We start from the raw sequence: 18,319 nt of genomic DNA on the forward strand, positions 1-18,319 counted from the left end.
AGAGACAGAGCATGAACGGGGGAGGGGCAGAGAGAGAGGGAGACACAGAATCGGAAGCAGGCTCCAGGCTCTGAGCCATCAGCCCAGAGCCCGACGCGGGGCTCGAACTCACGGTCCGTGAGATCATGACCTGAGCTGAAGTCGGACGCTCAACCGACTGAGCCACCCAGGCGCCCCTTCATCAACTTTAAAGTCATAGGATAGGGGCACCTAGGTGGCTCAGTCGGTTAAGCATCTGACTTCAGCTCAGGTCACGATCTCACAGCTTGTGAGTTCAAGCCCCGTGGCAGGCTCTGTGCTAACAGCTCGGAGCCTGGATCCTGCTTTGGGTTCTGTGTCTCCCACTCTTTGACCCTCCTCTGCTCATGCTCTGTTTCTCTCTGTCTCTGTCTCTCTCTCTCTCAAAAATAAATAAAAACATTAAAAGAAAATTAAAAAAAAATCATAGGATATAAAATTAAAACTATCCATCATAGATGCTTATAAATGATCTGTTGGAAAATATTTTTCTCAAGATAAAAATGCATCTTGGGGACATTTTAATGAGAGAATTTTTAGTTTTAGGAATTAAAGACTTGAGCAAAGTTGAAACTTGAATTAGCTTGTTAAGGTTCTGAGCACCTCGTTACTCTGAAGTTAATGACATTCTTTGCTTACGAAGTTGTATAGGTTGACTAGGAGCAGCTGAAAGGGAATGTGGCCCATGCCACAAAGAAGTTAGTACTAGAATTGCCAGTTTACCATAGCTTGGAGGCCTTTGATAACTGGGTTGTTATCTTTCTAGCACATTAAGTATCAACCAGTGCTCTAGAATTGCTGAATGGGGTGGACTTTGTTTGGAAGCAGATTGGTAACCTATGAAAACAAAACATCAAAAGTATTAGATGATTTTAAGGCTAGGGATCAAACCTGTGGTTTGATATGTTTGTACAGACTAGTCTTTTTTGCAAAATTTCTACAGTGGTGTTAGCTTATGGACGACTCTTCTTTGGTAGGGAAGACTTACAATATGAATCATGAATTTATAGTGTTGGCGATATATTTGACAATGTAGAAAAATAGCAGAATGGTAGGTGGCAAGATTTGGGGTAATTTTCAAGGTCACATTCACCTTGATGTAGGTATCTCTGCATTAAAAAAAAATTAAACTCTTGAGTATTTTCTCATGGAACAAGCACTTCCTGTGTAATTAAAATTTTATTTGCCAATTTATTTACAATTAGCTTGGTGATTTGTGACCATGAATTCATCTTTAAAATAATTTAAATTTAGTATGTTTGCTTGAGGGAGAGCCTCTTACTGGTTGAGGAAGAAGAGTAGGTAATTACATAGAAAACTAAAATCAGTCATTTGATCTTAGTTATCATAGCATCTAATTTGTGCTTTGCATTATTGGATTACTTCATTTGCATGTAATATCCTGTAATCACCACTGAATCACTGAGTAGCAATTTAAGAAAATCATTACTTAGGAAAATATATATTTAATGAAGCAAAATTTGTCATGGATCTTTTGTGTTTGTGTCTGGCATAACCTTTGCGTATTCACGTGATTAATTCCTTTTTTTTTTTTTTTCCCCTTAAGTTTATTTATTTTAAGAGAGAGTACGCAAGCATGGGAGGTGGTAGAGAGAATCCCAAGCAGGTTCAGTGCTATCAGCACAGAACCCGACATGGGGCTCGATCTCATGACTGTGAGATCATGACCTGAGACGAAATCAAGAGTTGGATGCTTAACTGACTGAGCCGCCCAAGTGCCCCTCTTTTCTAACTCTCCCCCTTTTTTTTTAAATAATTTTTTTAATGTTTATTTATTTTTGAGACAGAGACAGCAAATGAACAGGGGAGAGGCAGAGAGAGAGGGAGACACAGAATCTGAAACAGGCTCCAGGCTTTGAGCTGTCAGCACAGAGCCCGACGTGGAGCTCAAACCCACAAACCATGAGATCATGACCTGAGCTGAAGTGGGGCGCCTAACCGACTGAGCCACCCAGGCGCCCCCACCTTTTTTTTTTTAACGTTTATCTATTTTTGAGAAAGAGAGAGAGACCGTGAGTGGGGAAGGGGCAGAGAGAGAGGGAACACAATCCAAAGCAGGCTCCAGGCTCTGAGCTGTCAGCACAGAGTGCAATGTAGGGCTCGAACTCACAAACCGTGAGATTGTAACCTGAGCTGAAGTTGGACGCTTAACTGACTGAGCCACGCAGGTGCTCCTTTTTAATCCTTGGGTGGCTTGAGCTTTGGTGGAAAGACTCAATTTTTTTGTATTTAAAATATGTCTCTTGTAGATAGCATATATATAGAGGGTCCTTTCTGGACTGTAATTCTACATATATATGCATTCATAAAATACAGAGTTAAGTCTTGTTTTTTGTGTTTTGTTTTTAAAGTAATATTACAATCTCTGTCTTTTCATTGGTAGTGTTTAGTCTATTTTCTTTTTTTTTAGTCCACTTTTCATTTAACATAGTTGTTGACATGATTGTGTTTAAGTTGATCATCTTGCTGATTTTTTATTAATCTCTTGTTTTTGTTCCTGTGTTCCACTTTTCATGCCTTCTTTGGGTTAATTAAAAAAAAATTTAATGTTTCATTTCCATTATTGACTTCTTACCTCACACCTCTTTTTGTTTGTTTTCAGTGATTGTTCGAGGGCTAAAAATGTGTCTTTATCTTACCTAAGTCAGTATTGTACATATTCACATTTCATGCATCACCTTGGGGAAGTAATTTTTTTAAAAACCTCTTTTTAGCTATCATTATTTTCCATCATTGTTTTCTTTTTCTTTTTTTTTTTTTTAATTAAAAACATTGTTTTAGTGTTTAGTTTTTGAGAGAGACACACACACAGATAGACCATGAACGGGGGAGGGGCAGAGAGAGAGGGAGACACAGAATCAGAAGCAGGCTCCAGGCTCCAGGCCGTCAGCACAGAGCCTGATGTGGGCTCAAACTCAATGAACCGCAATATCATGACCTGAGCCGAAGTCAGATGCCTAACTGACTGAGCCACCCAGGTGCCCCTCCATCATTATTTTCTGATCACTGTCCTTTCCATTTTGAAATCTTAACAGAAGGTTCCGTGTATGAGTTATAATGAAATGAGTAGAATCAAAGTCAGGAAAGACAATTCTAGTCAGTGAGAAGAAGCATCTGGGAACTAAAGCGGGGGTGCACTAAAGTATTCTTCCATCTGATGGTTTTTAGAAATTAAATTTTTGAATAGGGAAGATGACTGTAAACTGCTATTCCTAAATTCTCAGTGAGTGACATTGTCTTTTAGAATTCTCTTATAAGGGGTGCCTGGGTAGCTTGGTCAGTTAAGCATCCGACTTCGGCTCAGGTCATGATCTCGCAGTCCGTGAGTTTGAGCCCCGCATCGGGCTCTGTGCTGACAGCTCAGAGCCTGGAGCCTGTTTCAGATTCTGTGTCTCCCTCTCTCTGTGACCCTCCCCCGTTCATGTTCTGTCTTTCTCTGTCTCAAAAATAAAATAAACGTTTAAAAAAAAAAAAAAGAATTCTCTTATAAAACCTTTTAAGTGTCCTATTTAATTAAGGATAGTCTCATGATCTTCCTCTTGTCCACTGTACAAAGAGAATCAGGCAGGTGTTGTGCTAGTCTTTAAGCTGTGGTCTCTCGTCTCCTTTTTGTTTTTAAATTTATTTATTTATTTTGAGAGAGAAAGGAGGGGCCGAGAGAGAGGAAGAGAGAGAATCCCAAGCAGGGTCTGCACTGTCAGCACAGAGCCCAGTGTGGAGCTCGAACCCACGAACCTATGAGATCATGACCTGAGTTGAAATCAAGAGTCGGATACTTAACAGACTGAGCCCCCCAGGCACCCCTGTGGTCTCTCATCTCCTAACTCACTCTTCTGTACTCTGCTTTGTGATGCTGGGGATGGGACTCTACACTAGGGGTTTCTAAACTTTTTCTGTAATGTGTATATATTAACACACATTAATATACAATTAGATAAATAACACACATAAAGCTTAGTAAATATTTTAGGCTTTGTAAGCCACATGTGGTCTTTATTGCATATTCTTTTTTTCCCCCCACAACTCTTTAAAAATATAGACTATTCTTAGTTCTTACTCCATACAAAAAGTGAGCTGCCAACTGGGTTGCAATATGCCAACCAACTCCTGCTCTACACATTTGTTTTCTGCCTACTGCCTTCCTTCTGCCAATAAGAGGACATTAGAGAATATTAAAAGGCCTGGACAGTAAGAAGGGACATGATCTTTCCCCTGTTTTAGCCTCCATTTGTGTCATCTCTGAATTGCATGCTTTTTTTCCCCCTTCTTTTTTTACTCTGGCATCGGGAACTGGTTCCAATTTGTGGTTGTTTTTTTTCACATCCCTGAAACCAACCACATCATGTTCCATTAGAGATAGCAGAACTAACTGGCCAGCACTTCCTTCTCAGAGGTATGGGTCCCAACTCCACAGGGCTCCTTCTCTGAGCTTTGTTACCTCAAGCTCTAGGGTTGGCACCTCTCTCTTGGTGTTAGCTTGGTGTTTCCATTTTGCCTTTTCAGCCTTTAATATACATCTAACCAGTTCACTTTATTAAATTATCCTTGCTGAAATACCTGTGATTTCTGTCTTACTGATTGTTCATTAAAGCTGTACATGTGAGCTTCTGGAAACGAACTACAGGGGAATCTGAGAACCAACTAGAGCTGTCAGAAGTATATAATTTGAATGTTGTCAGTGAGGCTTTTTGTTGCAAGAGCAATTGATAAGCTTCTAGGTTTGAGAACCTTTAGAGAGGATTAAATGTTTTTTTAAGTTTATTTATTTATTTTGAGAGAGAGAGAGAGAGAGTACGTGAGTGATCACCAGCAGGGGAGGGGCAGAGAGAGAGTGCAAGAGAGAGAATCCCAAGCAGGCTCCATGCTATAAGTCAATGCGGGGCTCGATCCCACAAACCATGAGATCATGGCCTGAGCCAAAATCAAGTTGGACCCCTGACTGAGCCACCCAGGTGCCTCCTGGATTAAATGATTTGTGTCCTTAAGACGCCATGTCTAAACCTTTCTTCCCCTCCTAAGTCCATTTTAAGTGTCAAGATTGTCTAACTTGGTATAGGAGTTTTTATGAGATGTAGACTGTAGAAGGTAGATTATTTAATAGTACCTTTTTTTTTTTTTTTTTTTTTTTAATGTTTGAGAGAGAGACATGGAGCACAAGCAGGGGAGGGGCAGAGAGAGGGGGAGACACAGAATTCGAAGCAGGCTCCAGGCTCTGAGCTGTCAGCACAGGGCCCAACGTGGGATTGAACCCATGAACTGTGAGATCATGACCTGAGCCGAAGTTGGATACTTACCTGATTGAGCCACCCATGCTCCCCTAATAGTAATTTTCTTGAGGTTTATTATCTCTGTGGATTATTTTTGAGCTTTACTCATTTCCTTTTGGCTTGAAACTGTAATCATTACTGTTTTTCCTCCCAGTGGGCATTTTCTGTCCTATTTAATACTATGTATCTAATTTTACAATTGTATTTTTAGTATATTACAAAGCCTGCATTTAGATCTTTGTCACAGGGTAAATTAAGTGGTTCTAATTCTGAATACCCCTCTTTGTTTCTTCCTTAGGACACAGCCAGTGTGAAGTCCTCCAGTAGTCTGGAACCCAATCTTTTTTGTGATGAAGAAATTCCCATTAAGTCTGAAGAGGTGGTCACTCACATGTGGACAGCACCTTCGTTCTGTGCAGAACATGCTTATTCTTCTGCTTCTAAGAGTTGTTCTCAAGGTATTACCTTTAAAGCAATGTGGAGAAGATAGGCCTGAAACCAGTGAGAAAAAAAATTGTATTAATCAAGACTGTGAATCTCTCTTAAATGTATATCCTAGCCATGAAATGCTAGTAAAACCTGAAAATGCAATTTTGGTTAGGAAAAGCTACGTCCCTGTTTGCATTTTATGTTACTGGGTGGTAACCTGAAAAAACTTGCATTGAATTATTGAGTCCTAATAAGAAGAACTTTAGAGGCTCTCTAGTTCCATCTTTCATTAATATAAAATCTCTAATAGGCCTCTATTTGTTCATTACCAGTTGTTGAGGAACTTGTTGCTTTTTAAGAGTATTCATTCTTGGGGTGCCTGGGTGGCGCAGTTGGTTAAGCATCCGACTTCAGCCAGGTCACGATCTCGCGGTCCGTGAGTTTGAGCCCCGCGTCAGTCTCTGGGCTGATGGCTCGGAGCCTGGAGCCTGTTTCCGATTCTGTGTCTCCCTCTCTCTCTGCCCCTCCCCCATTCATGCTCTGTCTCTCTCTGTCCCAAAAATAAATAAAAAACGTTGAAAAAAAAAATTAAAAAAAAAAAGAGTATTCATTCTTGTTTTGGAAAGCTTTGTTAGAAAGTTCTTCCTTTCTTTGGTAGATAATTGCTCTTGTATGTCCACTTTCCTTTCCTCCATTGAAAATATATCATTAGGTCACACGTCTGGGAAGTAAAGGGTGTTTCTCTCTTCATTCAGGATTTTATGGAACAGCATATTATCGTTGGTTTATTAGGAGGATAGCACCTTATTTATATAGGGCAACTCATGTGCTTACTAATCTTTTGGTCCCCTCTAAAACAGAGAATGGATTAAGAGATTCTTTCACATTCCCTTTCCACTTCAGTCACAGAGTGAAGAATCACTAAGGATCCAGATTTTTATTCTTAGCTAATTTTTGAGAGTGGGCATTAGAATTCTAGATCTTTTTTGTTTTGTATTTTTTGAAGATTTTATTCTAACTTTAATATGGATGCAGTGAATTCAGATGTCTAAAGTAAGTATTAGAGGAGGAGGAACCATTCCCCTAAATATTTACTTTGGAAACATTACAGTTTGTTGATAGTTTTCATTTTTTTGCTTTGTCTTTTGTTTTATTGGAAAGGTTCTAGTACCCCCAGGAAACAACCTCGGAAGAGCCCTTTGGTGCCCCGGAGTTTGGAACCTCCAGTGTTGGAGTTGTCACCCGGCGCTAAAGCCCAGCTGGAAGAACTTATGATGGTTGGGGATCTCCTAGAAGTATCTCTGGATGAGACTCAACACATTTGGCGGATTTTGCAGGCCACACACCCACCCTCTGAAGACAGATTCCTGCATATCATGGAGGCAAGAATTTAAAGCTTAAACCATGGCTTTAACATTTTTAGAATGTCTTGGTTCTTTGGAGGTACCACAAATGCCAGGATGGGGATGGCTGAGTGGGTAGTACTGTGGCTATCCTACTTTTTTTCCATTAAGCCAAAAGTAGTTCTGCTTTTTCATTTTCTTTATTAAGATTTTATATAATATCTGGGGGGGGGCGGGGGAAGTAAACACCATTTCTGCTAAAAAGAAAGGAGGGCACTGAAAACTACCAGTTCTTCTAAGGAAGGAACAACTTCCTTATCCCAGACTCCCACTGTTGAAAGGCCCAAAAGAGAAGGCAGAAGAAAATATAGTGGTTAAAAAAAAGAAGCAAGGGAAGGGTTAAATAGGGGAGGAGGGGAGAATAAAAGGGAAAGGTTAAATAGAAGCAGACTGGGGTAGGCAAGAGAGTCCATGTTCATATATTAATACCTCATAGCAGGTTGCAGTTTATATGATGTTTTTCTATCTGTGATCTCATTTGATCCTCACCATAATCCTGAAGGGGAGAGGAAAGGATAGATGGGCAAGTATTGAGCCCATTCTACACATGAAGAAATTAAGGGTCAGAGAGGTAGAAACTTGCTTAGATCACACATTTAGTAAAAACAAAGAGACCTGGATTCCAGCTCTGGCACTGGACTCCTAATGTTCTTTTCATTATTCTTTTCCATTACTTATTTCCATGTAATGGAATGGTACGATGTCACTGGCAATTGATACAGATATACATGGCATATGATAGTTTTTGGTTTGGAATTCAGATCAAAGGTAGTCTCATTTAGATAGTGTTTTCCAAAATACAAAGGGTTTACTTCTCATCCATTATCTCATCTGATCCTCTTTATTTTACACATAAGGAAACACAAAGTATTGAGAGGGTAAATTTATAGTGCAAGATGTGATAGACTTCAGACATTTATAATGCAGTGTTTTGCATTCTGAGGTTTCTTAGGTTCCTGTCAAAGATTTTCCAGTTTCAGATATGTCACAAAATGAGTTCTCAAGTGGTGTTTCTTAAGTAACTATCAAGCTTAATGTTTTTCAGTATTCCTTTCTGTACCTCCTCCTTGTACTTTCTGTTGCTAGACATACTTTTACTGTTAAAATTTTTAATGTTTATTACATTGGCATATAATAGAAATCAGAAAAATATTAGAAAATTGAAAAAAAAAATAAGAGTTTTTTGTTCTAGCCCTTGCCAAAGTTACTACGTATCTTTTGTAATGAGATCATGGATATAGTTTTAGGTTTTGCCAACCCTTTTGATAACTTGGCCTTCAGGAATTTATTAATTGTGAGTTAGTAAAGAACTGTAGTAGTAGTAAATGAAGACCAAAAAACTTGTTACATAATTCAGTGTACATTTAGTGCTTTTAGCTTTATGTGTATGTTTTATCTCAGTTAAACAGAGGTGCTACACACTATACTAATATATGCTAACAACGATCTTTTTTCCCTAGTAATCTAAAGTCAGATGTTTTATATAGGCTTGCCATTATTTTCATTGAATATTAACATTTGATTTCTTGTTTTTTAATGTTTATTTTTGAGAGAGAGTATGTGCACGTGTTTGTGCAAGCGGGGGAGGGGCAGAGAGAGAGGCGGGTGGAGAGAGTATCCGAAGTGGGCTCTGCACTGATAGCAGAGAGCCTGATGTGGGGCTCAAACTCATGAACCCATAAAATCATGACCTGAGCTGAAGTTGGAAGCTTAACCGACTGAGCCACCCAGGTGCTTGCTTTTTTTTTTTTTTTCTTTTTCTTTTTTAACATTTATTTATTTTTGAGAGACAGCGCGTGAAAGGGGGAGGGGCAGAGGGAGACACAATCCGAAGCAGGCTCCAGGCTTTGAGCTGTCAGCACAGAGCCTGACGCGGGGCTCGAACTCACAAACTATGAGATCATGACCTGAGCTGAAGTCAGATGCTTAACTGACTGAGCCACCCAGGCGCCCCTATATTTGCTTTTTTTTTAAATTTTTTTTTAACATTTATTTATTTTTGAGACAGAGAGCATGAACAGGGGAGGGTCAGAGGAAGAAAGAGACATAGAATCTGAAACAGGCTCCAGGCTCTGAGCTGTCAGCACAGAGCCCAACGCGGGGCTCTAACCCACAGACCGCCAGATCATGACCTGAGCCGAAGTTGGACGCTTACTGACTGAGCCACCCAGGCGCCCCTATATTTGCTTTCTTAAAATGTCTTTTAAATATCTTTAGAACATTTATTATATATAATGTACACAACATAAAATTTACCATTTTAATCCTTCTAAGTATACAGTTCAGTTGTGTTAATTGCCTTTACAGTGTTCTACAACTATTGCCACTGTCAATTTCCATAATCATCCCAAACAGAACTTCTGTACACATTAAACAATAAATACCATTTCCCTCTCTCCTCAGCTCCCGGTAACCTCTGTTCTACTTTCTGTTGCTGTTGTTTTTGTTTTTGTTAAGGTTGTCTACTCAAGATACTTCATATAAGAGAATAAAACTTTTTAGATGTCTTGCTTTAGAGGTACCTGGGTGGCTCAGTCAGTTAAGTGTCCTACTCTTGATCTCAGCTGATGTCTTGATCTTAGGGTTGTGATTTCAAGCTCCACGTTGGGCTTCGTGCCAGAAGTGGAGCCTACTTAAAATGAATGAAAAAATAGTAAGAAAGATTATTATTTAAAATAAAATAAATGTCTTGCTTTAAAATTGTTTCTAATTTTATATTGATGAAGGATGACAGCATGGAAGAGAAGCCATTAAAAATAAAAGGAAAAGACTCTTCAGAGAAGAAACGGAAACGGAAGCTAGAAAAAGTAGAACAGCTTTTTGGAGAAGGAAAACAGAAGTCCAAGGAGTTAAAAAAAATGGATAAACCTAAAAAGAAGAAATTAAAACTAAGTGCAGAAAAATCAAAGGAGCTGAATAAACTGGCCAAGAAACTGGCAAAAGAAGAAGAGAGAAAGAAGAAGAAGGAGAAGGCTGCTGCAGCCAAAGTTGACCTTGTGAAAGAGACTACTGAGAAGAAGAGAGAGAAAAAAGTGCTGGACATCCCCTCAAAGTACGACTGGTCAGGAGCGGAAGAGTCTGATGACGAAAATGCTGTGTGTGCAGCACAGAACTGCCAGAGGCCCTGCAAGGACAAGGTGAGCTCTTAACTATATGGTCACGTGGGAGAGAGGACAAGGAGCAGCAGTTCTCCAGACAGAAGTTTGATGAAATGAGAATCTGGTTTTGATTCTAGAATTTGGGCTTCCAACTTAATATGTTTTCTACAGTTTCTATAAACCGTTGTGAATTATGAGGCTGTTAGGTCAGTGTGCTTAATAGAAGAGATACTGTGCTTTAAAAACCAGGTACTTAGTGAACATAAAGAGACAAGAGCAGAGAGAAGCTATGTGATAACCCTGGGTAGCAGTGCATTTCATGTGGAGCTGGCATAGCAGTTTTGGTATAGTCTTTTGCCTTCCCTGTAGGGTGACTCAGAGAACTAAATACCTTGTCGGTTAGTCACAGTGGCCTGAAAACATTCTGGGCCAGTATTTTAAGAGCTCTGGAAAATTGCATTAAGATTTGTTCTAAAGACCTAAACTAAGGGGTTAAATCTTCCCGTTTGGTCTGTGTCTTACCAACACTCAGGCCTGTGTGCATTCTTCTAAATGGAGTAAGAGTTTTTCAAATACCTTGTGAAGAAATAATTAAGATCTTTAAAGGTATTATTTTAAAAATTTCAGTATATTAATTATCTGATGGCCATTCTTTAAGTAATATTGATGTTATGAACTTCTGAGTAAGATGGATGGACTTTATGAAAAATCCCAGTTCATTCAATGACTGGAGGCATCTGTTATGGTTCCCATCAAGATTATTAGTAAATTCATAGTTTTTATTTGATAATGCTTATTATACCACTTGGTACTTAAAATTGTAATACCTCTTCAGTTTGAATATATGAACAGAGAATATAACTGCACCATTATTCCCTTACTTCCCTCCTCAGTCATATTCTTGTTAGAGCTTGAAGAGGTCACCTTGTCCAGGCTCTTCATTTTACAAATGATGAAACCAGGACTCAGTGAAGATAAATGATGTGACCAAAGTCATAGAGCTAATTAGTGCAAAGCCAAACGTAGAACCATGGTTTCCTGGCTCCCAGACCAGGTTTTCTCCACTAATATCCCCCACCCCACCAATAATTAAGATGTAAGTACAAAAGCACATTCCAAAACTGAATGACACTTATATTTAAATTACACTTATTAAATGTTTTCCACTCATTTTTAGAAAATGAATATATATATGGTAAGACACATATCCCATAGTCTAACCTTCCAAGGACAATATCTACAAATATTTTACTGTGTTTCCTTCTAGTCTTTTTTTCTATATGGCTTATTTTATGTTATGTCATAAAACCTGTTCACTTTTGTATCTTTATTATATAAATGTTTCTGTTTTATGAATATTTTAAAACATTTTAGTAGTTACATTATATATGTGTGTATATTATTTTTCTTTCATTTTGAATTTATTCTCATCCGAATTTGTTTATTAAAGAAGCTGATGAAAGGTTAACTTTTTCTTTGGGTACTGAAGAAGTATTAGCAGCTCATGTTGGCAGAAGCTTCTCCCTTTTTTAAACTAATTTTATGGCAGTTTCAGGACTGGCAGCAAGATGGTGTTTCTTTTTTAAGCTTTCCTATCATCCTTCCTACAATGTTTATATCCATCACAAACTTTTTGCTTTCTGTTTTTTCACCTTTCCACCTAATAATCTTTCCCCTCTTCTGCTCAGCATCGTAAATATGGCTCAGGTCATCCATTATCTTCCTGTAGCATATAAACGTTACAAGCAGTTTTTTTTATCATCTGCTATAAAATTGTTAAATAATTTAACACATGCCCTGCTTACTCTCAGGGTTATGAGAATTAAGAGGAGATCATTTATATGAAAACACTTGTTAACCAAAATGCAGTATAAATGTTAAGGATGTAATGGTTATTTTTAAGTGAGCCCTGAGATTTGCTCCTAATGTTAAAGGTATTTTTTTTTTTTTAATCTGGAAAGTTGTCTTAATAGAACTGAGGGAGATTTAACTGCACATTCAGAGAAAATGTCTATTTCAAACTGTTAAAACACATACAAAGGTGAGGAAGGTGTGTCTTAACCTGTCATTAGTTTACATAAAAGAAACAGTAAATGTTGTAATTTTTTTTTTTTTTTTTTTTTTTTTTGAGAGAGGGATGGGGGTGGGGAGGTACGGCCTGAGAGAGAGGGAGACAGAAGATCCAAAGCAGGCTTTGTGCTGACAGCAGAGAGCCCGATGTAGGGCTCGAACTCATAAACAGTGAGATCATGACCTGAGCCAAAGTTGGACACATAACTGACTGAGTCACCCAGGCACCCCTAAATGTTGCATTTTTATAGTGTGTTTAATTTAACTTTTTAAATAAATTTTTTAATAAAAATTTTTATATGTTTATTTTTGAGAGAGAGAGAGCATGAGCAAGGGAGGGGTAGAGAGAGAGGGAGACACAGAATCTGAAGCAGGCTTCAGGCTCTGAGGCATCAGCACTGGGCCCAGTTGCAGGGCTCTAACTCATGAACTGAGCCAAAGTCAGATGCTTAACTGACTGAACCACCCAGGTACCCCTAATGTGTTTAATTTTAAACAGAAATTATTTCAGATTGTAAACATTTTGCTCATCATTGCTGTTTTGCAATATTTATGGTTCTCCACGTTTGTTCTTGAAACTAGTTTTACTAAATAAGAGGTGTATTTCTTCAACTGCTTTGTAAAGAATTTTACAACTTTCTCCATTTGAAGTATAGTATTTTTCTAAGAAAACCAAATTAATGCATGGCATAAAATGATGGTTAAAAAAGAAGAATGTTTTTAGAGAAGTCTGTGTTCTTTAAATATCACGAAGCAAAAAATAACTTCTAGCGTTTGTTCATATTTAGGTAAATGTACATTTACCATATTTCTAACCAATAATTACTATTACTTTTCCCCCACAATGTGCAGATTGAGAAAACTTTGAAGGGCTACCTAAACGTACCTAGCCTCAATTTCAAGATGTTTTAGAAAGAGAAAAGAAAAATATTACCAGAATAATGGGAAAGGGTTTAAAAAAAAAAGTCTCTTTTCCACCATTATCAAATTAATTTCAAGGTGTAATTAATTTTAAAAATAATGAAAAAAAATAACTATTTTCAAAAAATTAGTTTTAAGGTTCGGAATCTTCTCCCTGAAGTCTGCCACTTTCATTCAGTCTTACTGATACCAAAAGTAAAAGAAGTTAACTTGAAAAGGAGCACATTCTTTAAGCTAACATTTAAGTAACCTTTTTTTTCCTGTATTAGAATATTTAATCATCTTATGAAAATAGACTTTTTTCCCTTACCTTTTTTTACCTTTTTCCTGTGGGCCTTTTCCTTACCCATTACTATTTCCATAAGTTTTAGATGGTTAAATAGAGATGAAGTTGATAAACCTATGTCTCACTTTTACTCTTTGTCAGCCACTCTGATGTATTAAAAGATTTTCATAGGGTGCTATCTCAGCCAAAGTATTTGCCTTTCCATTATTAGTTCATATCTCTTTTTAAAAGCACAGGTAATCAAAGGTTGGATTACCCTCAACAAGTGGTGATGTGAGATTGGGTAACGAACTGTCCCAGTTTGCCTGGACTTTCCAGTTTTAGCATTGAAATTCCTATCTTGGGAAACACATCAATCTTGGGCTAAGAGAGCTGGCCACTTAATGTTAAGAGCATCAAAAAAATATACACAAGGATTCTGAACATTGTTCTCTTGTACTTCATTAAGTGAATTGTTTTAAATTTCGAATCTGGTTTTTGCAGGGAACCTTGGTGCAGTAGAGATTGAATGCCAAAATAACAAAAGCTTGGTCGGGTAACTAAGCTAAGACTATCACTAAATCACCAGGCTTTCTTTTTTCCCAGTGCAGTAATAAGGCCCTGTGAAGTGAACAAAATGAAATATGGTAAATATTTTTAAGTGTAAATATGAAACCGTATAGCAACACAGGAAATACTAAATTAACATTATTTCCTGTATTTAATGTATTTCTCTTTAAAAATTTCCCCCAATCCAACTGGTAATGTATTTGTACTATACTTTCAAATCTTTTATCAGTTAATATTTGAACAACTCACAGCTGTGAAGTTTTTTAATTATTTTTGTGATTTGATAAGTAAATCTCTTAAAACCAATGAAAGGGGAAGTGACTATTAGAGCCTAATGTGCGGAAAACCAAGTTCTGTGTTCTTGAGTTTTCAGCCTAGTACACAATCTGTTGCCCCTGTGTCAAATCTTCAGTTAATTCAGTTGAAATTCCAAACTTTGGTTTGCTTTATGACCCTATGGGCCTTTTCAAACAGAAGTAGAACTGGAATTGGATTGTTATTAGTACATGAACATGACAAAAAGATACTAGTAAGGGAAGGATTGTTTTTTCCCTGCTAGATTATTAGGGTAAATTGATATATAACCTGTAGGCTGAGATACAATCTGTGTACTGATAAATGTCTCAAGAAAAGTTTTATACTGTTTTGGAATGGTGGGAGAGCTAGGCTCTAGGAGTGGACCTCTAGCCAAAATCACAAAAGAGAATGTGTTCTCATCCTTACTTGAGACTGATAGATTTAATTTGGGGAAACCTGGAATGCAGTGCAGAATTAGATTTTTAAAAAGATAGGGCCACTTTTTCTTGGCAGGATATACTGATAAATTGGGAACTTTCTTATCCTATGGGTTAGCATGAATGGGGACTGGACTAGATTAAGAAGGTTGAAAGTAGGACTAGAGTTATCTACTGGTTCAGGGTGGCATCATAAACAGGGTAATATCTCCAATTTGGGCAGCCCAAAGAAACACAGATCATCTTCCCAGTTCTCGTTACCAGTGCCAAATAGCCAAAACACTTACCCCAAGTTACTTACCATCACATTAGCACTTTGTAAATCTTCATTGCTATAGTACCTATATGTTTAGTTTGTTGCAAAGAAGTCATTTATCTCCCTCTTTTGTCTTTCATATAGTAGTTTGCTGCAATAGGAACAGTTCAATTTTCTTTACTGCACTGACTTCAGAAACTAAATATTACATAAATAATTACAGAACAAAAACAGAATTTGTTTTAGGAAGGAATTGTTAAATTGCTCTGAATTTACCAGCAAGCAGTATCACAAAGTACTAGGAATGATCAAATTTAGAAAATATAAAAATTACCTAGAATCTGACTGAAAATATAAGCTCTGGTTTGTACCCCCAAGATATTCTGAGTCTGTAGGTTTGGGTTTGGGATGGGTCTCAGCCGTACTTTTAATGAACACAACAGGCAATTCTATGTAAGTGGTCTACACGTTTTTGAGAAGCAGTGCTACAGGCAGTTATTTCAAAGTGCAAAATGGATCTTGTGTAAGATAGTATAATGAGTAGAGGCATGAAACTGTGATCTTGAAAGATGCCACTCGGTGAGCTAGCTGTTTTACCATACATTATTTCATTTAATCTTCTAAATAATCCTGTAAACAGAATATTATCTCCATTTTACAGATGAGGAAATTGAGCCTTACTGAGATTAAATTCTTTGCCTCAAATTGTACACATCAGAATTCAGAACTTGTGACTGAATTCAGTAATCTTTATTGTACACAGCACTGTCTCCTAATAACTAGAACTCTAGAATAGGAACAATGGAAGCAGAAAGATTCTTTTGACAAGTGATTTTTCCCATGCTTTATTACAACCCTAAAACCACTAACATGAGCATCATCATTTTGATAACTCTTCGAGTACTCGGAAACTAATTTAGAAACTACTCACTTTCCCTGAAACTCATTTACCTAGCCCAAACCTTCCTCCTCTGTTCTTTTCTCATAAACTTCACTGAGGTACCTCTTTGATCCCTTCATACTCCTTACTTTGCTCTGAAAACTGGCAAAGCTCATTGTAAGTGGCTTTGTAAGTTGCCAGTGAGATGATCCACTTTGTACTGGGGAGAGGAAGAGTAGCTCTTTTAATCTTAAAGGTTCTCATCTGCCATGACATCAGTTATAAAAACTACCACATTCACCCTCCAGATACAAAAACCCAAATCATCTTATTGTTAACTCCAGGCCCAAGGCTTAATAAAGTCACCAAACTACAGTCCCTTTCTAGCCTTCTATGATTACAATATCCTCTGAAGGGTCAAAGTTTGCCTGGCATCTGCCACTGACCTATCAGTTATACAGACTTGAATTTTAAACCCCAGAGTGATCTATTGACCTGTGACTTTGACTGTTTTAATTGGTTAATTTGTAAGATTTGACCTCTGATATTTGCTAACTTTTTATAGGGAGTTGTATTTGTAACGGAAGAAGAGAAGAATAAAAAATATTAGTTTTAAAAGTGGCCTATGTGACTGCTTTTCTAAAAAGGTATTTAATGCTCTTAGTACTTTGGCTTATCTCTTTGAAATAAAGCTAATACACAGGATTGCCTTCACATTGTTGTACTCTTCCTTTCTTGATTGATAATTGCATTGTCTTAGCGTCTAGAAATTGTTAATATTAGCTAAAACTACTTGGCTGCTCTATTAGAAGTTCCTTTTTTGTCAAGTTTTTCTCAAACATGTTTCTGCCTCAAAAGGATCCCTGGGTATTTATGAGGTAATGGAGTACCTAAGAGGCCTAATTTTGTGGACATACTGTGGTAAAATATAATTTGGGGATATTAACTTCCCAGCTTCTTTCTTTAAAAAGTAACCCCATAAAAAGTCATTGTCTGTCTCTGGACATCCCAGTTATTTGCTATCATTTAAGCCAAGAAAGCTCTTTGGTTTGCTTTTTTTTTTTCTAGGCTTAATGTTTATGTAACCTAAACATTCCTCAATCTTGTCTCCTACAGGTAGACTGGGTACAATGTGATGGTGGCTGTGATGAGTGGTTTCATCAAGTTTGTGTGGGTGTATCTCCAGAAATGGCTGAAAATGAAGATTACATCTGTATAAACTGTGCAAAGAAGCAAGGGCCAGATAGCCCAGGTCAAGCACCACCTCCTTCCTTCATAATGAGCTACAAACTACCAGTGGAGGATCTTAAGGAGACCAGTTAGCAGTTGCTGGGTTAGTTTGGGACATGGGGGGAAATGGACCACATTGAGACCTTAGTCATCAAGTAGAGTGGTTTAGATCCACTCAGAATGTTGCTTCCAAAGACAAATGGCCTTCAGAGAAAGTCCTCTTAGCGGACTTCCTCTTTGCATGGACTGTGTGACCTACATTCTCTTCAACACATCTATGCAGAGGGTGTCTTTGGTACAGCAGCCAGTATTTCAGTTTCTGTCTCCTCTGAGTACGGTATGTTACTTTACAGCCAGACATTTGATTGAGCTCTAGAGTGGCTGGTTGGCATTAATACATTGGTATGTTAGCAGGGCATGTAGGATGTGGCTTATGGCCAGTTGATACTAGTTAGAGGTTTACAACCTAGAGGCAGTACTGTCTGGAGGTGCTGACTACTTGGCTCTCCTTAGGACAGTTGGACAGGAGTGAGAGTACCACTCTCCTTCCACTGTTACCTGGCATGTAATGCCCTACGGATATAGCCATGGGAGCGACAGGGCCAAAGTTACTCCTGTTAGTAGTCATGGGATAGTAGCACAGTCTAGACCCCAGCTACTTGTGTGTGTTTGTACCAAGAAGAAAACCCCAAATGAGAGGCAGATCACCTTATCTTCCTAAGGAGGAGTGTGTCATCTAGTTCAGAAGTCTGACTAGATTGGATTCTGGGAAGAAGAGCTTTTCTTATTTCAAGGCAAGGAGCCCTTTTTTTTTTGGCTTTGAGAAGTCTTGCTGTCTTGGGTCTGCATTTTAGAGACGAGCAGGTACATGGATCCAGGCTCCTGCAAAAGAAAAGAAGACAAGTCAGAATGTTTTACTGAGACCCAGTGATGCATGCTTTTCGGGGAAACCTTCATATACAAGTATACCAGACCACCAGGCTTCAGGCATGGCCATGAGCAAGACCAGCAAATAACAGCTTTTTGCCTTGCAGCCCTGACCCCGATGTCTGCTGTTTCCAACACTGGCAATTTCTGATACTGGCCCACAGCAGATGCTGTTGAATAACACCCTGGCTTCATCAGAGGATATGGGGTTGTAGCACCTCCGGGTGATA

At 38.2% G+C, this 18,319-nt stretch overlaps 1 protein-coding gene and 1 long non-coding RNA gene across 3 annotated transcripts in view; one reads left to right on the plus strand and one right to left on the minus strand.

Annotated features, from left to right (window-relative positions):
• KDM5A (lysine demethylase 5A) overlaps positions 1-17,362 on the plus strand; it is a 93,650-nt gene extending 76,288 nt beyond the window's left edge. The window contains exons 25-28 of the mRNA XM_049624866.1: positions 5,605-5,764; positions 6,897-7,117; positions 9,865-10,275; positions 17,049-17,362. Of these exons, the coding sequence (XP_049480823.1) occupies positions 5,605-5,764; positions 6,897-7,117; positions 9,865-10,275; positions 17,049-17,255 (999 nt within the window). The 3' untranslated portion in view covers positions 17,256-17,362. The remainder of the gene's footprint in view (positions 1-5,604; positions 5,765-6,896; positions 7,118-9,864; positions 10,276-17,048) is intronic.
• Positions 5,709-17,961, minus strand: LOC125918711 (uncharacterized). Of its 2 annotated transcripts, XR_007456559.1 has the most exons (4): positions 17,871-17,961; positions 15,098-15,203; positions 9,661-9,767; positions 5,726-5,798 (listed from the first exon to the last, which is right to left on the minus strand). It is a non-coding gene; the product is annotated as an uncharacterized LOC125918711 (long non-coding RNA). The 2 variants fall into 2 exon arrangements; XR_007456558.1 differs by lacking the exon at positions 9,661-9,767 and having other exon boundaries at positions 5,709-5,798.
• Between the last annotated feature and the right edge of the window lie 358 nt (positions 17,962-18,319).

Source organism: Panthera uncia, chromosome B4 (genome assembly GCF_023721935.1).
Source record: "Panthera uncia isolate 11264 chromosome B4, Puncia_PCG_1.0, whole genome shotgun sequence".
Taxonomy (NCBI): Eukaryota; Metazoa; Chordata; class Mammalia; order Carnivora; family Felidae; genus Panthera; species Panthera uncia.